General features: G+C 37.3%; 1 protein-coding gene across 1 annotated transcript in view; it reads right to left on the bottom strand.

The window, feature by feature from the left end:
- Positions 1-534: 534 nt before the first annotated feature.
- Positions 535-25,142, bottom strand: part of LOC122815062 (paired box protein Pax-6-like) — a 147,721-nt gene continuing 123,113 nt past the window's right edge. The window contains exon 3 of the mRNA XM_044087306.1: positions 535-759. Coding sequence (XP_043943241.1) covers positions 535-759 — 225 coding nt within the window. The remainder of the gene's footprint in view (positions 760-25,142) is intronic.

Below are 25,142 nucleotides of genomic sequence, written 5' to 3'. Positions count from 1 at the left end.
ACCCCTCTATACTACATGCTGTATATCCCTGCTGATCCACTTCATAGCTCACCTTAATGTGTATGTTCTAGCCTCACTGCACAGTTGACATTAAAATTGTTTTCTATGTTTACCTATATCCGGTTAACTTTGTAGATTATATATATAAACAGATGCAACAACACTAGCTCTGCTTCTGCAGGGCTTACCACCTGTGGGATGCCATGCATAAAGCAATCTTCCTCTGAAAGTCAATGTATGTACATTTTGGTGTTCACAAAATCATCTAATTCCAAAAAAAAAAAATTGCCTCATATGTTGCCCTAGGTTAGATTAAACCACGTATCCTTCATTACATAACTCACTTAAATTATAACAAGTCATCGGAATAGATTTTGTAACCATACCATTGAAATGTTTGCATTTCAATACCTTTAGCTGTACTGTTCAGCATCTATAATGTATATGTGGATGTGTATGCATAATGTATATATGTGCAATTTCCTAGTAAGGTTTATTTATTAGTTGACATCATGAAAATAGACTGCTGATCTATCAACTTACACTTGGGATCTTTTTGCTGCAGCAGATCTTCTCAGACAATAATTTTTCTCGAATTTCCCAGGCAAACAATGATGGATCCTCCTTCTTAAACTGCAGGATCTTAGATGCCACTTCAGGTGTCAAAAGTCGAGGTTTACTCCCTCCAATGGTGTTTGGCCCATATTGGCCAGTTTGGTTGTACCTGCACAGGATTTTGCTAACACATCCATTGGAAATCTGTTTAAAAAAATGTTACAGGGAACACAATAACTTAATTCAGAATGACGCTTCAATTCATTACACATAATTAAATCACTGTTGTTAGCTGTGGTACTCCTATGCAAGCTCATGTGACTATCAACATCTCCTGGCTTGGAATATCTTTGTGTCAGAGCTCTACCAGCATTAATTCCAAGATTCTCAACTTTGCATAATAAACTTCAAATGAAAGTTATCATTAAGGACTATATGAGACCAGTTTTGCTGGTGGTGATGGTAGTGGTGACACGTAGAACTTGAAAAACAGCATAGCTTTCTTTCTTACTTCTGATCTAAAGTCACTTACTGTCCACATTGGTGAGAATGTAAAGTAACTTGTTATTTTAGTTTTGAATTTTCAGAAAATGTGCCAAGATGCTCAAGACTTTCTTTAACTACAAAATTGTTAATCTTTCACAAGGTTTATGATCGTCTTCAGCTCAAATGTATATACACACCCAGGATTAAATGAATATATTTCGATTAAACCTGTATTATCATTGAAAGCCTCACAAATTTAATAAAATTAATTATAAAATTATTAATATGTATACATTTAATCTAGCAAGGTATCAGGAAAGGGTTAACCTAAATGTTGGTTTACAGCAGTGAATTTGTTCTTATTGATTGTTAATTAATTTAATTGCGCAAATATTTTAATTTTAATTGTTTAAATGGTTTCAATTTGTTAAATAATTGTTTGTGATATATAAAGGAGATGATTTTTAAAGATGGCATCTGATGAAGTCTTGTGCTCAAGACGAAAGCGCAAATTTTTGCCTGTTTGTGGATTAAATAATTTTTACTACACCACGGAATACTGGACCTTTTACATATTTATTGGTTTTGGTTCAAATGTATTTCAGCCAAAGGAGTCACCTCACTGCACTGGCAAAGAGCAAGCAGATAGACTCAGACTGCAGACCTGAGATCAATATGTGTGTGAAAAAGTAGTAATTAAGCAAGCAGACAGAATGATAACAATTCACTAATTAGCTCAGCAGCTGCTGGTAACATTTTAGCATAACAAATATGCTCCTTTAAGTTCACAGGTACTTACTAGGCTAATAATCCATGTGGCTCTTCAGAAGACTAGCCATGCATTTCCAATTAGTTTCTATCCCTAGTTTTTTTAGAACAACTAACCTAGAGGCCCTTGTGTTATAATTATTAATAGTCCAGGGGCAGGAAGACATTTACATGTTACCCCTGTTCATAAGGGACAAAGGCACTAATCTAAAGATGAAAATGTGTGGTTTCCCATCCACTCATTGAGATTACATTTGAATGGAGTAAGAGAAATACCTTGCTCTATATGGACAGGAATGCCATTCTAGAGAAGTGGTGTTCTCTGAGAGACATATCTATCCATCCATCATATTCCATATTAAGTTGCAGAAGAGACTGAGATAATTTGAGTGGGTGTTTCTGCCACTACTCGGCTTGTGGTTGTGTAGTAGGTCTGAAAAGATGTAGTCATCAGAGGCCCTTTTAGTGAGGCAGGGATTGTTCCTCTTTAACCTGTAAGATAATGAAAAAAGAGATATGGTTTTGAGATGATCAATGCCGCTTTGTGATCTAGACCCTTGATTTTCTTAGTGAGAAAGTATTGTAATCACTCAATTTGTGCCAAGTGTTTGAACAGATATATACTGAATGGGGCATTATACTCAATGATCGGTCTAATGAGTGCAGACTACAATGGAATGAGCACCTCCCTGGATGCCATACCCTTAACAATAAGTTATGCAATGAAAAACAGTGTATTTACAATAGTGGATACATGGTAATGGAATGACAACTTATTGTCCTCATGGGTTCCCAGGTCCTTCACTACTGGGGCAGTTTTCAGGAGAGTGTTGTTGATGTGATAGTTGCAGGGAATGTCATTCCTGCTGAAGTATACAATTACACATTTTGGTGTCTGGTATTAATCCATGGCTTTCACACCAGCTATTTGTTTGGACAGGCCTTCCTGAAGGATCTTGGTATCTTCTGGAAATTTATGATAGCACTAAGTTTACAGTCATCTGCAAACTTGGTCATCCATAAGCCCTTAAAATTAGCTCTGACCTCCAAGACATATATGCCAAAAAGGAGTGGCCCAGGACAGAACCCTGAGGTACACCAGTAGTGACAGGTCTTATGGATGATGTAGATCCATCCACCCTTATTACCTGGGTTCTATATGTGAACTGATTTTCTATTCAGTGAGTTACACAGGGATTTACATTTAGCTAGATGAGTTTCTCAACTACGCCTGAGTGAAGGAAGATGTTGAATGCCATTGTAAAATCTAGATATGTACTGTGTACAGATAATTCCCTCATCCAGTGCTTTGGTAACCTTTTCAAAGAAGTTAAACAGATTAAGTAAGCAGGATCTGCCTTTGACAGAATTGAACTGGCTGAAGTCAAGAGTTTGAAGGTTGTCTATACCCTTATTTATTAATTCTTTAATGACCCTTTCCATAGCCTTACAAGTGAGGCTGGTCAAGCATACAGATTTATAGTTACCTGGGTCGAGTTGACTCACCACCTTTGTAAAAGGGATGACTGTTGCAGTCATCCAGTCATCTGGTATAAACACTGATTGTAGGATGATTCTGAAGAGCCTTTGTAGAGGGTTTGATAGGTCCTGTTTCAGGCTGACCAGTAGACATTTCACTATGTAATCAGGCTCATTAGAATCAGTGTTCTTGGCTTTGGACAGTTTTTTGAGGACTTGTTCTGGGAGATTTGAGGGGGATGTATGGATGCTGGTATGTGATCTGAGAGTGTGTCGGGGGGGTGAAGTTAGATCAAAATTTATCTGCTAGTAGATTGGCTCTGTCCTCAGGATTAGAGTATGTGATATTATTTACTATTAGGTCTGTGCATTTTTGTTTATTATGTCTAAAGTTTCTAACATGGTCGATAGGTGACCCAGAAGAAAGTCAGCTCCTTCATCCCCCCAATCACCTAGGCATGTATATAGCTGTCTCATCAGGAACAGTACACATTACAGGCTCATTACGTTCTACAAATTTTACTAATTTTACACAGTTCATATGAGTGCAATATAGACAGTCAGTGTCCATATCTGAATGTGCAATTCTGTCTGGTGATTCTTCACCTGTACCCTTGTATGAGAGATTCAAGAGAGTACAATATACACTGTGCAATATCTATATATTGTTCTATTTCTATTTATATGTTATGTTTTTGTGATGTCAAATTACTTTTTGTACTAAAATATTTTCTGTATTTATGTCCTTACACTGGGAATGAATCAATGCAATTTTGTTCACTTACACTGTGGTGTAAATTTAAATGACAATAAGGTTTACTTTGACTTTGATTTAATGAAATACAAAGCATTCAGATTTCAAAACAAAACATTGCGCAGCCTGGAAGTTTTGCAGTCCATGCTTCTGTATCTTCTGCCCGAGGAGAGGTGGGAGAATATGTCATTTGCAGGATGGGTAAAGTCATTGGTTATCTTTCTGGCTCTTCCTATGCAGCGAGTCTCATGCAAGTCTTCCATTGGTGTAAGTGAAGAACCAATGATTTTCTACACTGCCCTTACAACTCACCTGAGAGCCCTACGGTTGGAGGCATTACAGTTCCCATACTAGGCTATGAAGTTGTTGGTAAGGATGCTCTCAATGGTGCTACTATAGAATGTTTGGAGGATAGACTGTGACAAGTTTGCTTTTCTCAGTTTTCTGAAGAAGTGCAACCATTGTTGTGCTTTTTTGACAGTGTAATTGGTGTGCTCTGAACAGGATAAGTCCTCTGAGATTTGTATTCCCAGAAATTTCGTGCTCTTGACCCTCTCAACTGACACCACTTTTATCTCTAGAGGTTTATGTGATTCCTGACACTTTCTGAAGTCCACAATCAGTTCTTTGGTTTTGCTGACATTCAAAGCTAAGTTGTTGCTATCACACCATCCTATCAGTTGCTCCACCTCACTTTTGTTGGCTGTTTCCTCACTGTTCATGACTAGAACTATAATCATGGTGTCATCTTTGAATTTGATGATTTTATTGGACTCCTATCTGGGCATGCAGTCATGTGTCAGCAAGGTGAATTATAAAGGACTCAAGGCATATCTCTATGGAAACCCCGTGTTCAGAGTTATGCTTCCAAAAGCCTTGTCACCCACTCAAACCTTCTGAGGCATGTCTGTGAGGAAACTTAGGATCCAATTGCATAACAGGCTGTTGATGCCCAGTTATACTAGTTTCTTTACTATATTCTGAGGAATGACAGTGTTGAAGACAGAACTGAAGTCAATGAATAGCATTCTGGCATAGCAGTTTTTACCTTTCAAGTGGGTCAAGGTTTCATGAAGTGCTAGAGAGATGGCATCTGCTGTGCAGCAGTTCAGCCTACATGCAAACTGCAGTGTGTCCAAAGTTTGTAGTATGTTTGAGGTTATGTGGTTTTTAGTCAGCCTTTCAAAACACTTCATTACTGTCAAAGTCAGAGCAACTGGTTGGTAGTCATTTAGACTTGTTGGCTGTGGATTCTTGGGCAACAGAATGATGGTCATCTTCTTAAAGCACCTCAGTACACTGGCTAGCTGCAGTGAAGTGTTGAAAATGTCCTTGAGCACTGATGCCAGTTCTGACACACAGTCTTTAAGTACCCTGCCCTTGATGTTATCAGAGCCAGCTGCTTTTCTTGGGTTGACACTTATCAAAGTTCTTAGGACATCTATGGTGTTTAGGTGCAGCACTACTTCATCCTTACTGACAGGGAGTTTGTTTGCCACCATTTTGTTATCCATGTCAAACCTGCTGAAGAAGTTATTCAGCTCATTCTAGAATACAGTGCTGTCATCACAAGAGGCTGATGTGAGTTTGTAGTCGGTTATGCTTTGTATAACATTATATTGTTAAATGCATGAAAAAGCAGACTTCTACTTTACACAGGCTTCTGGAAAGCATATTTTAGATTCAACTGTTGTGTATAATTGTTTCTGTTGTCATATTATGGCAATGTATCATTGTCACACTGGGTTTCTGAATTATTACTTATTTATACTACCTACATTTTGTTAAGTTGTCAGATCTTGCTAGTCATGTCAATTTTTTTTAGTGTTTTAATGTTTTTTTAATGTTAGATGTCTGTCTGACCATGTAATCCTCCATGCTGGTCTTTTTCTAACCTTCCAAAGATGTTACAGCCAACATTTTGTGAGGTGATCACACCCATCATGAAGTTACAGTTTCCACATACCTAAACTTCCAGAGTTTCTTTCCCTGCTTAGGGTAGCTAACCCAGTGAAGTAAGATGGGAGGAGAAGTTCAGGTTCTAGGCCATATACTTTCAACGTGTGTTGGCTAACTATAATTTGATGATTGTGCCTGTGGTGAGTAGTGGTTCCTTAAGAACTTTCACATTGACCTTGGCTTAGTACTTTCCATATAGTCTATCCTGCCATGCTTACAGTGGTGCAATATCAGGACAGACTGTTTTTCATTACATATGCTCTACCACTTCTAGTGCACCAATAGTTGCCTTGCATTTTTTCCTGCATTCCTCTCACTGGATCCATCCTTCTGTTCCATGAACCAGTCACATTTTTAGCAATGTTAATTGTAGTGGCTGATATAATTACATTGTATGAAATAAATGTGGGTAGAATTCTATGGAACTTTATTTCATTTCTTTCCATAGTTATTATAGAATGTCGTAGATAAGCCTTAAATGATCAGACCAGTAAAACAATCATCATAACCAGGAGAAAAAGAGGAGAAATTGCTGTGAAGCTGTTAACAGCTGTAGCTAGTAGAGGTTAGCATTGTGATTGTGAACAACCCAATTGACGTCATGCTAGTATTATACTAGTAGCACTAATTTGCAAATGCTGATTAGAAGATATAAGGCCAAGAGGAGTTTGCAAGGCTTTTACTCTCAAAATTATCATAAACATTGTCCTTCATACTGTAGGAAGTCTTGAGGTTTGAGTTAATCAGTGTAGGCATTATAAATTCACAGACATTGCTTCTCAACATTTGTCACAATTAACTAAATTATACATAAAGTAATACAATCCACAGGTTCATAACCTGGGACTGGCACATGCTCACATTTCTCTTCCAGAAACATGGTAGTTCAACAGAATGCTGGCATTATAAACAAAATGTAAATTGAATAAATATGTGTATAACAAAAAACATTCTGAAATTTATTTATTTATTTATTGGAAAATTTAATTCTAAATGTAAAGCAGAAAAAAAAATAAATGTATATAAAAATGGGAAACTAACTACCCATATGCTCAGAATAGTTTAGTGTCAAATAGAATTAAGAAATGAATTAAACACAAACAAAACTACAATGATAGCACTATGGATATATCTACTCTAATGGTTTATACAGTCATTTTGTAAACATATGGCTCTGGTTCCACACATACTAATAGCAGTAGTCTGCATCATCAACCACACTATATAAAAAAATAACAGTTGACCAACTGTCTATCTTTTAAGTTCTTTCTCAGTAGATTAAGATAATATCAAATTTAGCATGGGCACAAATGTAATGCAGTGCATTAAAGTCTCACAGTTGGTTAACATAGTCTATTTCTAAGATCAAACATCTTTGGAAATAATTTAAATACTTTGTTTTCTTTCAAATCATGAATATTCTTAACTACAAGACCGAGTGACAACAGAAATCTGTTAATACTATATAATTTAATCAAGCCCTAATACAGTGCAAGAAATACATCCAACATTGTAACAGCAAAGAATAGATCTTTTGTGCACTAGTCTGATGATGCAGTTAAACAACAAAAAAAAAAAAGAAATTAGATCAGCAATCACTATTTTGTTCAGGAGGTGGCCTTCAGCATAATAAGAAGCTATGTCCAGTAATCAACAGAGAATGCAGAAAATTGGACAGCATAAACATTTTCTCAAGTTTGCAAGTCAAAGGAAAAAGGGCAAGAATGTTTTGCAAATGACTGATGTAAATAAAACTGATTATTTTGTATCCTCTGATTTGAGCAATTCCCTCACTGATCTATATCCAGGGAATTGGTTTGTGAATGCAGTTGATATGTAGGTTGATAATGTGTTCACTATTTCTTCATTGGGCACAGAAATATCTCATAAGGGACATGAGCGCCATCCCAGGATTGAATTTACGATTCCCCATCCATTGATACAAACTGTATTTTGAAGAAGGTTAGGGAAGGTTTCTGCTTTACATGAATAGGAAGCCTTTTTTTTTGGGGGGGGGGGGTGTAATCTGAGACATATACCTGTTTCTCCTGCATGTTTTATTCTTGATGGCAATGTAAAAATCACTGGACGGAAAAGCTGAGTATAAACATAAGACAATATTTTAGCTGAAACTGCATTCCAAGAACTGTCTGACAAGCAGACTGAGTTTAAAGTTACATTACTGATTTCATATGGTCATAAACTGAAACCATTGGGTCAAACTGAGTTGTGTTACACATGTAGAATCAGAGAGTACAATTTATTCATTCGAGCTGTATAAATACTGCAACCAAATTTACTTAAAACGTCTACTTTTGAACAGCTGGGCATGATAAAAATGAAGCAAATTCGGTGTTCATGTTGGACAGCATTAATATTAAGTGCTTTCTGTCTGCTTAAAAGCTTTAGTTCAACTTGAATACTTCTTTGTGAAACACTACATTGAAGTGACTTACAGAAACAGTGTATATACTTTGTATATATTTTATGGTAGGACGGGGAAATTAAGGAAGTGAATTGAATATTTTAAATTGGCTGATTAATGGTGACATGATCTTTCTGCATGATTTTTAAACTGGAAGGGTCTCATGTTTTGTATGGTCTGAAGAAGTTCTGTCATTTATTAAATTGAACGAAAGTGCTAAACTTTACACTGAGTCCAAGTGGTCTCCTTCACTGGTACGTCAAATTGTTTTTCAAGCTCGTTGTTTAGTGAATTCTGCGCTGTTCGGTTTGTTTAAATTTAGTGTTCACATGCTGATGTAGAACATTAGAGGACAAAGCAATCAGTGAAGATGATTCATACAATAATATAGGCAATGCTTCAAAGACTCACAGTCAGCATGATTATTGACCGATTCGCAGTGAACATGATTTTTATACTCATGAAGCACATATATTCCACATTCACAGGGGTAGTAGTTCACGGATGTATGTAGTATAGTCTACTATATCTCAGAAGCAGAATTCTGACCCTGCTGCCTGCTAATGAGCAGCACCCTCCCAACCAATGCATTCATTCCCCTATCACCTGAAGGTGATAGTTAGCCCAGACGGGACCATCATTAAGGCAGCTATCATGGGTTTTGATTTTACAGACTTTGTTTCCCTACCCCCAATGCACATGCCTCATACTTCCCTATGGTCTGGTGCACAGTGAGTGCCATTCACTTTAATGGGTGACAAAAGACATCACCCCTGCATGATCTCCAGTTTTCATTGGGGATTCTACCATGGGAACAAGAACTCAAATATGTGCACTGCCTCCCCCTCCCCCCAAAGAGAGTTGAAACAAGCAAATCCATGACATTCCACCATTCCCCATTACAGCTGCAACAGGTACTGGAGCCATTATTCATACTTAGGTTACATGGGTCTTAGTCAGGACTTTATTCCTGTATGTCATTAGACCTGGTAAGAAACACAGTGAAGTCTGTAGAGGCAAACAGACTTCAAAGAAAAACTTGAATTCAAATGTTGCATTTCATATTTTTGGACAATATGCTGTTTTATTTATTGGCTTGGGATTTATATTTGGACAGTAAAGTACCAAATAAATCTGGAAGTGATGACTGTTATTCATGCATCACATAAAGGCCAAGTGGCACTGAAGCAAAGAATTATAATGAAATTATAATGGCTAGAGGAGATGATACAGATGTTGTTGCCAAATGACATGGGTGTTAGTGCCAGACAGACTAGACCCACGTCACAGGTTGACTGTGGTCAATCTTAATGAGTTTCAGATATTCATTAACCTACAGCACTTAATTAGTACCATTTTAAGAGAGTACTACACTCTAAAAATAGTTGTCGAAGTGGTCTCATAGATGTCTACAGCAACACTTTTTTCAGTATTAGATGTTAAGCAGGGTTTCAGGCAGATAAAACTGGGCCCAAACAGTTCAATGCTATGTAGTTTTAACACTCTGTCATGTAGATATTATCATTTACGTACATCCTACAATACTACTTCAACCCTGAAGGTTTTTCAGTGTGTTACAGTGCAGATCATTGGAGGGTATCATAAAAATAATATATGTTTCAGTACTTTGTATTAGTTACGCCAGTATTGTAAGATTTGTCTCATATATATAAAAGACTATATTCTATCACTGTGGAAGTTTAGTAAAACTATATATGTTTAGAGATGGCAGAGTATTAATAATACAAGACTACAATACTGAGAGGTGGCGGAAAAGAAAGGACTTTGCGTCAGTTACTCAATTATTTATGCAAGGCAAATGACTACCCATCCATATTTCAAGGTGTCCTTCCCACTAGGAGTCAAGATGTTTCTCGAACTGACAGAAGCAGCTAATATATAATGGCTGAACCCAGAGGACTTGCCATCTACAAGTCCAGCTGAGACAATGCAGCACAAAGAGGAAGTAGGTTTGGAGCAGCAGGAAGGGGAAGTAGGTTTGATTCAGATGCAAGTTACTGGCCCCATTCTCTTTATTCAAACAGAAGTTCACTCAGCATGGGAAAACCTCTTCCCTCCTTAATGACTGTTAATTAGATCCCACATTTATTGAGCATAACAAACAATGTGAAACATGAGTATTTCAGACATTTAACCAATGCTATTTTTTCTCCTCACTGGAAAGATCTTGCCTGGAGGCTTATTCTTTTTTTATATTGATAAAAGAGTCATAGGCTAGCTGAACATGGTCATGCACGTATGTGTATTTTGGATTTTCCTACATGCAGTGTTGGGAAAAGAAGAAGAAAAACTGTTCTTTTATTTTTCCTCAGGGTATATACACAAGATAGATATCTTTTTAACATCTAAACAACTGATTGGAGGTGTTGAATGTGCCCTAGGTCCCAGTATCTGAGGGATCATTGTTAAAGCTTGGAGGATGTTAATCATGATGACACTGTCTGTTAGAGATTATAATTTCTTAACTGAAATGATTATGTGGGTTCATAGGTCAATGTTAGGCTGCTGATCCACAGGACCATTAATGGCCATGCCACAATATCCATATTGTAGGTACCCACTGACTTGACTATTCTATATCTAGTTTTGACCCCTTTCAATGGGGCCACAGCTGGGGTCTAGTTATGATTGCCCAGCTATTCATCCAGAAGATGAGAGAAGAAAGCAGCATGCTTAAACCTGCATGCTCTGGGTACAGTTTGAACTTGCAAACTTGGCATTGCTGTGTACTGCCTTACAAGCACCACACTAACCGATTGCACCATTGGGGCAATAAAACTAGGTTTAATGGTTGTTTTCAAGTTATACATTATGAGAGATACTTGGATAAGTTTATGGTATTTATGTTGAAGATGTTTACTAATGTCAAAATGTTATTGAAACTTTTATTTATATTGAGTTGTTATGAAAAAGTTATAATTGTGTTAGACTGACAAATGACTATAAACAGTGAAGATGTAAGTTAATGTAATGGCTGATGGTAGGGCTGAATTGAACATGGGAGCAAACCTGCAGTAGGGGTCAAGTACATGTAATAAAAAGTTGAGGTTTAAGTTGGTTCTTTAGATCTAAAGAAGTAATTACATTAATAGGTAGGAAGGTTGGGCGTCGGGCTGGCAACTCGACACCATAAAAATTGACTGCCAATCATTAGCGGACCGGAGTTCCGCTGTGGCAACCCCTAACCGGGAAAAGCCGAAAAGACAAACATCCACATTAACAGGCAGGCAGGAAGCTATGTTTTGCAGGGAGGGGCCATTGTGGAAGGAAAGAGAGGGCTGTTTAGATTTTAGACAAATAAAGGTGGAGGAAACCAGGCATGTACTTTTGAACCTTTCAGGGAATTTCAACAGATTCATAAGACACAATGGAATGGTAACTTGGACACTTTCTTTTAATGCAGGGAACAAATTTAAGACTGTACAATATAAGGTAGATACATGAGAGTAATTTCTTGGAATGTGAATAAGCTGGGAAATACAGTAAACAGGGATAAAGTGGGAGGTTTTATTAGGAAGTAGCATACTCATGTGGTAGTACTTCAAGAGCATTTAAAACAGATAAATGTGGACTTCAACTAATGTCAGCTTCTTTGGATGGTAAGATACAAGAAGACTGGGTGTAGTGATTTTAGTGAAGAGGACTGAAATTTCAGAGAGGGGATCAGCTTGTAGACAGAGAAGGCATGGCAGTAAAAGGGAAGATGGAAATCAAATTATTCAACATAATTAATATTTCAGACCCACAGAGTCTCCACCAATGGAGTAGAAAAACATACATATGCAGTTGTTTCATTTTCACGGTGGAATGTTATTATGGGCAGGAGAATTTAACTTTGTGACTGTGGTGGAGGGAGAGATGTGATAAGGGCCCTTGAAAGATGAACATTCCAATGGTAGGCAACTATTTTAGGATTTTGTATAGTCTGATGGGCCTTGAGAATGTTTTTGGTAAGAAAAGGAATAGGTAACCATTTTAATTCCTAAACTCACTAACATGAGTCCTAGAATAATGAAGCTAAATGAGCAAAAAGGTGGACTTCCAAATATTATGCCCAAGATCACTGTATCTTGGAGAATTCTGTTTTCTCTATGGTATGGAGATTTCAGAGTTAATATAAAGATGAACACTTAGAGTGTAAGGTGTGCAGCTCCCCATACTGGGGTTGCAGGGGGGATTGCACCCTTACAAAAAAACAGCCTTAAAGAAAAAACAACAATGTTCAGCTTTTGCTAATCTTCTCTGTTTTTTAATGTGTGTGTGTGTGTGTGTGTGTGTGTGTGTGTGTGTGTGTGTGTGTGTGTGTGTGTGTGTGTGTGTGTGTGTGTGCGCGCAATCTGGGACTCAGAATTATAAGTAGGAAGCCAAGAACATATTTTTCCAGATTATACATTTTACCCAAAAGTATATAATAGATAATCCAATACTCATAGAATGTGCATCTTTGTGAAGAAGGATACCAAGTAAAGTATCCAGAAATATTTCCTATAATCTTATCAGATTACACATCACTCATAATTGACCAAGTCCTGGATAAGAGACTCAAACAAAAAACTCATGAGATTTAGTAATTCCTAATGCAATAAACCATATTTTCAAGAGTAGTGGCTGAGCGGATAGAATCTACAGAAAGAGCTGGCCAGGATAAATTTGCAGTTTGGAATGAATGGAAAGACTTATGGAAAGGAAATCTATTATTGTATACTATTAAGAGAAGGCAATATGATACGTTTGCACTGAAACAGTGGAAGTTATGTAAGCCCAGAAAATAAGGGATGCTGGGTGGTCTGGAAAAAATATTTGCAAGGGTCTGATGGAAATAGATAAATTGTTAGAAAAAAGAAAGGGATTTTAAGAGGAGAGAACATCACAAGGTTCTTCTGGAAAACTCATCCAGAACTCAAGCGGTGCAAGCTATGAAGTTGAGACAAAAATGAAACAATGGATAGATCAGATACAAATTTTCAGGAATATTTTTCTCAACTTAATCAAAAGGACAGGTGTAATTGGGGGTGGAGAGATGACATGGGAATTGTTAAGAATAACCAATTTGATTTTGACTACTCAAGATGTCCAACATTGCTGGAAAGGGGTTGTAATTTCAGATATTCTGAAGGAAGGGAAAGACCTTCTCTGTGTGAGATCATATGGGACTGTCTCAGTCCTCAATCAGAGATATGAAATATTAAGGGCATTGCTGGCATCCAGACTGGCCCCAGCTATGGACAGATTTATTCATGGTGATCACTGTGGATTTGTTTTGACAAGGGAGATATTTGTTATATAATCAGGATATTGATTGAAATACAAGAAGGCCACTGTCTGAATCAACCATTGCTAGTTGTCAGCCTGGATTAAGCAAATGCATATACAGACTAATATGGGATTATGTATTTTAAGTGCTGGAAATGTTTGCTTTCCACAAAAAGATTTATTTATTTTACTTCTGAGCAAAAACACTCCAAATCATCTACTACTCTGAACCAATGCAGCAATAGAAATATTTCAGTGATAGGTGACTCTATTGTCAGGTATACTGACTCATCATTCATAAGGCTGTACAATGAAAGAGTTACAGAAATTTCTGTTTCAGGAACCACGATTTCCGGCATTGCAAGGGCCCTAAGGAACATGCAGGTTTGAACACCGTGAAGCATAAAACATAAAGCTTGAGAGACATGCAAAGACATCTCAGACTTTTCTATACAAGCTATAAATGCAGGTATATCACCGGTCTTGAGTGGAATCATTCCTTCACCTTGAATAATACCTAGATAAAAAAAATCCGGATCACTTCACTAATGATGACCTGAACCTCTCATTCTAAGGCTTCTACATACTGGCTAAAGCCCTCGCTGCTTGCTAGTGTCTTTTTAGGCAGAGTCCAGTTGATGGATATTCCAGCGTAACTAACACAATCCCAAAATCAGATCACATTAAAGTAACTCTCTTAATGCTCTCCTCAGTGCCATTCACCTAAACAATAAATTACTGATCTTGAGCTACTCCTGTATTTGGAAAGCATCCATTTTTGTGAAGTCACTGAGACTTGTTTTTTTGTAAAGAGAGCACGCCCTCTCTACCTGGGTGTTGCACTTTTCACATCTTCAGACCCAATGTCAACTGCGGTGGAATTTCCATATTATCACAGAACATACTACCTCCAGGTATATCCATAGGGACCTGATCTCATTAAACTACAGATCAATCTAAACTGAATTAATTCTCAATTAATAGCATGTTGCAGAACAACTTTTAGTCACCTGATTACTATGCAAAATTACTCAATGTTCTACATGACCTCCCTATTAGCCAAGCCAAAACGTAATTGGTTTGGGTGACTTTAACTATCTTTCAATAAACTAAGACACCTATGCCTCCAATGCACAATATGCCTCAAACACAAACTCCCTTGAGTAGTTGGTAAACAAATCTATTAGAGGACACAACATTCTTGACCTGACTCTTACAAATTTGGCCACCTCTTGCACTTCTCCAACAGTATCTCCTTCCCAGTGAAGTCTGACCACAAGCTTGTAACCTTATCCTTTAAACTCTAAAAAGCCCCTATAATGAACTTCACTGAATTTAGGGACTGAAAAATGTGCTACCCTCAACTTATTCCATGATGAAATATTAAAATGTACCATTAACTTCATCCCTGACTGTAATACAGCAGCAGGTACTCATTTAAAAAGGAACATCGCTAACCGTCCCGACCAGAGCCAAGTATCACTGGAAATTCAAAGCTAAACCATTCTGGTGCTCCACTACCATAAATAAACTCTCCCCTGCTTGCAGACCACAGTCTCACAGCTACATGCTCATTTTCTAGGCATTTCACATTGGCTGCCACTCAGACAGGCTTCAGATTTTTGGTCTGTTCCTCATAAAACTTGTGTTTTTTGGCAAATCACTGAAGAAAGAAGACACTGAATAATGACATACATTTGAAATTCAGATTTCACATCCATCAAAAAATGCATGACAACACAAATCCTGTTACTCTAGCAACTCTGTAAGTTTATAAGAGTAATATTTAAAATCCATCCCTATTTTAGGCCTTTGTCTCCCCAATTATTTTAGGTTTTGTCCAGATTTCTTGCACTAAGAGGTTGAGAGTACAGGCATACAAGTTTGAGAAAGGTAAGTACAGTGGGTGGAGAGAGAGTTTTACTATTTGGTCTGGTATGACTCAGAAATTTAAAGTTTTAGTGTGTAAGGTTTGGAAATTAATGTTAAGGATTGAGTGGAAATTTCAGAGTTAAACAACAGTTGGTGTGGAGGAGAAAAATACTCCAAAATGTACATTAGGCACATTGTAATATGATGGTATTTCTGAAGAGTTTATTCACTATTGTAAATTGTAATGTATGTATGGTTTATTTATTTATTTTTTGTTCATTTGTCTGTTTGTTTATTGCTTTTTGCCTGAGTCATGGCCAGGGGGACTAGAGTTTTTCTCCTCGAGTTTCCTCTGAAAAAGGGGGGCTGCCATGGCCCATTCAGACTTTCCCAGTAAACAAATGCTTGTACATGATATAAATTAATAATTATGCTCACCCAGCTCTGTGTAAAATAAACAAACCATAAAGCTTCAACACTTATTGCCTATCACAGCTACTGCTATAATCAGTGAGTATATTATCGCTTTATCTGCACATAAACATACACAGACATATATTTATATATATGAAGGGAAGGACGAGTACAGACCCTAGCTGGAAAGAAGAGGCTGAACAACTGTATTGAGCATTTTGTTCTTTAATAAGTCAGAACTTTATCAGAAATACAAGTGCTTGCAAGAAAAACTGGGTTTTTACTAACAAAAAGTGATATAAGTACAGGATAAACCACCAAAATTACAATATTGCAATCAGATACAGCTGGAGATGATGTCCGCTGTGTACAGTAACCAATGGTGTGGAGCCAGCCATGATAAGGTAGCAGTGATTGTTTAGAGATGACTTGCATGGATGGTGCCACCCCTAGGATTGCCATTTGAGTGCACATTTAATGTTAAGATGGTCGTTGAGACCAGGGGGGACGTCAACATTCATATTTATATATGTATATCCATCCATCCTCAACCCTTTTCCCATTTTGCACATGGGGGTCGGGGTGTCACTTTTGCAATGACAATCATCTTGAGCCAAGGTTTACACCGCTGGGTGTCTAGCCCTGCTGTGGTAGTTCATTTGCACCACTCACCTGCACACACACTCTCACCTACAGCCAATTTAAAATGTCCAATCCACCTACTGCATGTCTTTGGAATGTGGGAGAAAACCGGAGCACCCATGTGAATATATAAAAAAACATGTTTGCATATATATATATATATATATATATATATATATATATATATATATATATATATATATATATATATAACATATATGTGTGTGTGTGTGTGTGTGTATATACATATATTCATATACATACATACATATTTACGTGTGTGCGTGTGTGTGTGTGTGTGTGTGTGTGTGTGTGTGTGTGTGTGTGGCATGGAAGAACAGCAACATCAGGGCAACACACCCAGCAGTGTGAACATTGGCTCAAGATGATAGTCACTGTTGATTTGACATGATGACCTCATCTGTAAAAATGAGAAAAAGGGGTTATGGATGTATGTGTATATAGGGGAACACTTCACAATGCCGAAATTTTGAAAGATCGAATTTCATATGGCCAAGACCATATGATCGAACTTTCGGAATCCCGACATTGTGAACAGAGATCTGCATACAGTGCAGAATGGGAGATTTCCCTTTTCCTCGCTGCAGTGAGATCTCAGAGTTGGAATATTTAAGTAGCGGGGGTGTGGGGAGGACTTGCCCCCAGCAGGAACATTTAAATTGTAGTTTTTTTTTGTTTGTTTTTTTTTTTTTTTAGGATTTGTTTCGGAATTTCGATATTCCGAAATATCGGTCATATGGTCTCGATCATATGAAATTTGATGTTTCGGAATTTTGAGATTCTGAAGTGAATCTGTATATAGATATCTATCTATCTATATATATATAGATAGAGAGAGAGAGAGAGAGAGAGAGAGGAGAGAGAAAGACATCCTGCAATTCATTGAAACCTCAGTCCATTGAATGGCAACTGATTGATCAGCAGCAGATCAGAAAAAAGTCAAGAGAAAAACATAGCCTGGCAGTTCATCTTCCTGTTTTCTTCCCAGAGACCAAACAATGAGGAAGAAATAATTTTATACACCTTGGATGTTCCCAAGCAACTCATATACTACATTAAAAGGACAAAAAACATTCAGGATTCTGATCAACTGTTCATTTCCTATGAAGGTAAATGAAAGGGACAGTACCAAAGCTGGCAAGTTCTGAATGGTTGCCTCATGCTATTGCTTTTTGTTATTCTCACCATAAGAAGAGATTTCTAGGCAAGGTCAAGGCCCACTCTAACAGAGCTCTGGATACATCTGTGGATTTTTGGAAATGGGTGGACTCTAGAAGTGTACTAGAGGCAGCAACCTGGTTATCTGTAAACATTTATCAAGCACAACTAGATTCCTTCTCTAAGTCTAAAGCATGCTTTGAGAAGACTATTCTGCAGGGGCTGCTGGGCTCTGATCCTTCCTCCTCCCTTTCTTTCTAAGCTCTGATATTCATCCCATGTTGATTAGGCTACTGAAATGATAAGCTAATGATAAATGTAGGACAATTATATAAGTAAACTTACCATAACAGTACATGTTTAAGTAGATCTCTGTTGCAGTAGCTGCACCCTCTCTCCATCCATACCTCTCTCTTCTTCTATTTTTATTCCAGGGTGTGGGACTACTATTATATCTATTCCTACCTGGCAGTAGTGTAGCCTTCATCTTCTGAGGGAAGAAAGCTCTGAAGTTTTGTTGTACTAGCCATGACTTTATGCTGTCTTCAAGCAGTACAGTGTCTATCGCATGTGAAAGACACCCTAAAGCTTTGGAAGCTGTCCACCTGGTCTGATCCTTGGCAGGACATCTCATATAGCTTAGACTACTGCAACAGTGATTTATTCAAATCTGTTATGGCAAGGTTCCCTTACACAATTGTACATTCCTTGGATTTGGATGAGATGCTGTGATATGTAGAAGCCTTTCCTGACTACAACAGATACATGATGACCAAAGGGGAAGGAACTATCTATCCAGGTACCCAGAGCTTTTAACTAATATTGTGCTTAACAATTGAGAATTGTCAGTGCTGCAGGCTGCAGAGATTTGTTGTTTTCTGAAGGGGATACTCCTACATTTCTTGACATTCAGTTTCAGCCCTTTTTCAATGCACAACGTAAGCTCATTTTGAATGCTATAAATTTCTTCATGGGTTAGGAAAATTGTACACAGTTTGCATTCATCATCAAATCAGATCAACCAGAAATCCCATTTTTCAGGTTAGAAACAGGAGAAGTAAACATCAAAAAGGAGAGGCCCAAGCACATATTCCTGGAAAACTCCACTTGTCAACTTCCCTCTGGTAGAAGAGACACCTGCTACATGGACAATGTGCTTTCTATCTTTAAACAAGTTGTCTGTCTATCTTACTACACATGGATCAGTGTTTAACACCAATAGTTTATTTACAATTTCTTCATGTGGTATAACATAAAAATTATTGCCAGATCAAGGTAAACAGCATGAACAGTATGACCACTCTTAGCCACCTGAGTGACCTTCTCAAGGAGGCTGACAAGCTTTAAAAGACATTATCTACCTTTTATGAAGCCAAATTACTGTGGGTTGCACCTAAGACTTTTGCTATCATATGTTATAATGCTGGTAATGATGCTCTGCATGGTTTTACAGATCAGACTTGTAAGGCCGCTAGACCTGTAATATCCAGAATCTCTGTTTGGTCCTCCTTTGTGGAAGGGCATCACCACAGCAGTGCACCAGGATTATGAAACATAGCCTGTAGCTAGGCTTAGGTTAAAATGTTTAAGGAAGAGTTTGGCAAGTGCATATTTAATACTTCTTATTAGACAACCTCTTACATTATCAGGATCCTCACAGGAAGTGTTTTTGTTCTTTGAAAATAGATTAACGACATGCTCTTTTGTGGTGTTATGGGTTGGAAGTGAATCAGGGATGACTGGAGTTGCGATGAAAGTTTTGGGAAGAAGCATGCAGAGAACTTGTTAGCCATTATATCTCTGATATTATTGGAGGCTGAGTGTGTGTATTTGCAGGTTTGTGGGAGGATGGGGTCCCACTGTGAAAAAGTTCATAACAATACTGCAGATTATTTCTTAATTTTCTAACATAGCTAGCAAGACTTTTAGTTATCATTTGTCTACGATGCTAATCTTAGCTTTTGGAATGTTTTGCTGGCCATTATAGTTCCCTTCAGTTTCTTACTGAGATTTGTTATGCTGTTCTCAAACTAAGGAGTTCTGGCCATGCTTAGTGTTTGGCTTTAAGGAGTTCCTTCCACTTGTTATATATGTTGTCCAATGACCAAGTGGGAGTTATTTATAAATTTCTCACTGTATTTGGTTTTAATACGGACTGCAAGATGAGTGCATTTCTCCAAATGGGCAAAAATTTCCTTAGTGTAACTGACTGAAAATTCAGTCATCTGTGGTAATGCTAATAAGATTCATCTTCTTGTAGTCTTTAAAGTGGGTGGTGTTCATTACTGTGTGGTTGGAATTATTGAAAGTAAATTTCACAAGTTGGTGGTCTGACTTAACTATGAGGTTGAAGCATTGAAAGGAAGTAAAGATCAGATTAGGAATCCTCTTGCCTCTGATGTTTACTTTCACACTATATAAAAAGATAATTGCCACACAGACAATGTGTGGCTTGTCTTTCTACCAGTTGTTACATGGTAATCAGTGAAGAGGAAGCTATCTACCCAGATGCCCAGTTCTCCAACTGCTTTTTAGCTTGTAATGGAATGTTTTCAGTACTCCAAGTAGTAGGTCACTGATGTTTTCCAAGTCAGACAAGATTATATGTTTTATTGTTCAATGTAATCTCATTATCCTTACACCAAGTATTAACAAAGGTAAGCCTTTTATGAAGGATACTGATATATGTAGGGATTTTGAAGATAACACTCAATTTACAGTCTTCAATAGATTTGGTCACAGAAGTCCTGGTTCTAAATTTTATCGTTAAAGAAACAGATGACAAGCACAGTCCACTGAGGGATTTCACTGGTCACCGTTGCACTTTTTGAAAAGGCACCTTCCAAATGGACAATGTGTGTGTTTTGTCTTTCAAATAGGTGTCAATCCATTTTATCATACAAGGATCAATGTTTAAGGCAGATAGCTTCCTTACACTTCCAGGATGTGGTAAGGCCAGATCAAGATAAGTTGTATGAATTACATGACCTCTGTCAATTGTTTGAGTGAACCTCTCAAAGAAGTTATCAAAATTTAACAGAAATTATCCACCTTTGGCAAAGGCAAATTGTTGTGGGACAAATATAATACAATTCTTGGTATCATAACTGATGAAATCAGTTATGACATGCTTTATAGGTCAGACTTTTAAGGCTGATAGATCTGTAATTTCCAGTGTTCATGGTGAAGCCAACTTCTTGGATGGAGCATCACCACATAGTATGCCAGGATTTGGAAATATACCCTGTGGCCAAGCTTAGGTTAAACAGTTTATGGAGATGTTCAGTGATAGTATGTTTGATGCTTTTTGGCAAACAACTCAGTATATTGTCAGAGCACAAAGAGGAATAATTTTTGCTCTTAAAAAGCACCTTAAGAATGTGTTCCTTGGTGATGGCAAGGGGCGTGAGGGATTCAGGGATGAGTTGTTCTTCAAGGAAGAAGTTAGTGGAATGCAAAAGACTTCTTTGTTACGTATATCTGCAACATCTGGGATTGGAGTGATGGGTTCCACTGCAGAAAAAAATCAGAGTAAGACTAAGTTTTATTTCTTAGCTTTCTAACACAGCTAAAGAAAGACTTTTAGGTATCTTTCACCTCTGACATGAATCACCTTTCACAGGTTGCTTTAGTGGTCCTTATAGAGCTTTTCAGCTTTTTGATGAGAGTTTTTATGCAGTCCTCATGATAATAAGTTCTGGTCTTACTGTTAAGTTCAAGGATTTTTTTTTCCCTTGATAGAAAGTTTATTTATGTCACCTAACTACTAGGGTGGTTTGTTTTTAAGTTTCCAATTATATTTGGTTCTAGTTGGAACTGTTAGACTATTTATTTGTCAAATTGGGCACAAAAATCTTTAATGAAGATGGCTGCTGATTCGGAGTCAAATGGTGACAATGACAATGGGAAATTTGGAGATTTCATCATATAATTATATAAGGTCTGCCTTTTTATAATCTGTAAATAGGGAAACATTAGCTGCAGCTGATGGAACCTTTGAAAGTAAATGTCACAAGCTGATGGTCCGAGTTAACTGGTGAGGGAGAGACTAGGAGGGAGGAACACAAAGGCCATATCTGTGAGGATGAGGTCAAGGGTATTTTAGTCTCTAGTGGGTTTGCTAAATATTTGATCTAGGGAATTTGTGTTAACTCAGTCCAATAACTTCTAAGCATACCCTACATTAGCAGTCAAGGTGCTCCAATCTGTGGAGAAGCAACTGAAGTTACCTAGGATTATAGAGTTAGACTTACAACCTTTGAAGTTTGTTGTCAGATACAATGTTATGTTTGCTAGACTTATCAGAAAATAATTTGGTCTTTTTTGTACTTTGCACATAACTAAAATATTTTAAAGGGTGATGTAGAACTATTCAAGGTAGAGGGTAATGTGTGTTTATTTACCCATAAATATATTTATAATTTCAAGTCAGTTTTGGAAATAATAAACACCAAGATAGTAACAAGATCAGAGAATATAACTGGCACATTTAAGTGTGTTTTTGTGCACAGTGTAGATATATTTTAGAAAGAACCTTTGTAATGGTAGCAAATTATGGTAGAGCAGGGATTCCAAAAAAGTTTAAGTTGTCAGTCGTATGCAGCGGTGTGTTTAGCTTCATGTTAGTCCCATGGAACCCTATCAAGGAAGCTGTGCGCTAAAATTAAAGAGGATTGTTATGGTATAAAAACAAAAAAGAAAGAAATGCCTTATACAAGCAAAGTCTTACTTGTCTGAGTTTTAAGAACATAATTTTGTTTGAAGTAGACTGTTGCACTTAATTAGAGGGGTAATGACTGATACACTGATTGAAATACGTACATTACACATTGGCAATCCTAATTAAATTCTAATTTGCTCATAGGGATTGTTGGTACAGTTTCTAGTCACAGCATTTTCAAGCAAAGGAATCATTCAGAAAGAATAAAGTGTACTTGTTAAATGTTTTAAACAGTTAGGTCTTTAATTGTTTAACTGTTTATTTGATTTTCCTGTATTCTTTTATAAATCATGTTTGAATGTTAAATTTTATTCTGAAGAACTTGGTGTCATTTGAAGAAGAAATCAATTAACATTAAAACATTTTCCTGTGACTCAGTGATGTTGGTTATTTGTGTTGGTTTGGTTTCCTGCACCCAGCTTGATGAATCTGTTTTTTTTGCTCTATATAATTACTTACATTGTCATGTTATGCACTGTAAGACTGGCATTTCATAGTGGTTGTATGAATTATTTATCTATTTGTTGTAAATGAACTTAGTTAAATAGGTAACACTCAAGTGATATTCCGCAGTATAGAGTGGTTCTGATTTTGTTGCTAATCCAAGGTAGATAATAGGATTGCACTATATGGTATAAATGTACCAAGAAACTAAATCATTTCTATTTTCTTGCCAAAAATGGCATAAGATTTTACACCAACCCGAAGTGACCACATTTATAGAACAGCCTACTCTATTAGGATGAAGGTTAGGTCATTAAACTGAACTTGGGGAGATGTAGTTTTCAATCACAAAAACAAGGATTTGATCAGTCACCAAAAAAAAAAAAATTCAAAAACATTTGCATTAGAGCAATTTCCCCTGTCCTCTCAAATATGGGGCAATGCCTCCTATATCCTTCAAGTTGAAAGAAGAAACCATCACATCTGAAACAGCTCTTCTTATGAAAGTAGTCCCCAAGCATTTCACTTTAGCCTCTCTGCTATTTTTCATATTTATCAGCAAACTCCCATTTAATCATCCACAGATACTTCTAATTCTTTATGCAAATGAAATGGTCATCTACAAGTTAAACAAATTCCACTCTATCATACAAACTCAGCTGCAAGATGACCTCCAAACCCTCTACCAGTGGCTAATAGGCCAGAAACTTACACGCAATCCTTCAAAAACGCACTGCTATTTGGAACCAACCAAAATAGTCATAGCATCCATCTTTCTTAATATTAAAGAGATAACAATACCACCATAGAAACTACCACATCCTTCAAATACCTTGGCATTTGGCCAGACCAATCTCTTAGCTTTGAACTACACATTCAAAACACACACAAAAAGATATCAACACACTCCCGTTCTGGGCAAACAAACTATTGCCTCTTCTGTCCAAGCCAGCCAAAGCTACCACAGGCAAAGAAATACTCCAATCTCAGCTCAGATATGGACTACCCATTACAGCTGCAGCCTCAAAGAAATATGCCACCACCTTGCAAACCATCTCCATTAAAATCTGCTGGTTCATTACTAATTCCCCCAATACTGAACACCATTGCCTAACTCTCGCCAAAGCTAAATGGTTCCAAGTACATTTGAAACCCAACTTCTTACTAGGATCACTAATTCACATAGCTCTTTCTCCTGAGACATTATCCCCTCACACTCATGAATATTTCACCAAAACCCCCATACATTATCTCAGGGTATGTCTCAATCTCATCCCACCCTGTTAACTCCAAAAAGTAAACTTCATTGCACTCGCCAGGCATTCTCCAGCCTAGCACCTAAACTATGGGACTCCATTCTTCTCTCAATCTGAGCCATCCAAAAGTACTCAGATTTCAGACAACAGCTCAAAGAACACCTCTTCCCCCAAGCAAAGTGCAGCTACAGCTCTTCCAACACTCTTTTATACTTGTTACACCCTTCCTTATCTTGTCATCCCCTTATGTACTGCCTCTCATTCATTCTACTTCCCTCTTCTCTTTGCATCTTTCTCATACTTTTCTATTTCGTCCATCTGCATGCCTCTCTCACCTTTCCAGTGTCTTCTACCCATGATATTCTTTCTTGAAGCTATTCTCACTTGCGTCTTCTAATGTATTCATACCACTTTATGCTGCTATCCCTGCAGTATAAGTCACCTCAGTCATTATGGCTATATCTTACCCATAAAGCTCTGCAAAGCATAATTCCATTTTCCATCCGTGTTTGACATTGTTAGCTGCTTCTTGAAATAAATGTTTTAGCATATTCTTGCATCTTTAAGTGTGTGTGTGTGTGTGTGTGTGTGTGTGTGTGTGTGTGTGTGTGTGTGTGTGTGTGTGTGTTTATTTATTTATTTTTTAAATAGGCTTGTATCTAAATATGTTTTGTTCATTTCTTATGTGATCCTATTCAACTGGGCTATGCCTGCAAATGGTCCACTGAGATCAGTACACTGTTCTGGTAAACAAATACAAACAAATAAATAAATAAATATATCTACTTGCTATCATAACAAACTCTCAGGCTGCTGTGACTTATAGGAGAGGAAATGCTCTCTTCCTTCCTGTCCCAGCTGCCTGGAAATTGAATAAAAATCTCACTCAGCTGATGCAGATGAGTGAATTCTGGT

The sequence above is a fragment of the Protopterus annectens genome, chromosome 11.part0, assembly GCF_019279795.1.
Source record: "Protopterus annectens isolate FY-2018-M chromosome 11.part0, PAN1.0, whole genome shotgun sequence".
In the NCBI taxonomy this organism is placed as follows: domain Eukaryota; kingdom Metazoa; phylum Chordata; order Ceratodontiformes; family Protopteridae; genus Protopterus; species Protopterus annectens.
This window is presented reverse-complemented; position numbering and strand designations above follow the sequence as displayed.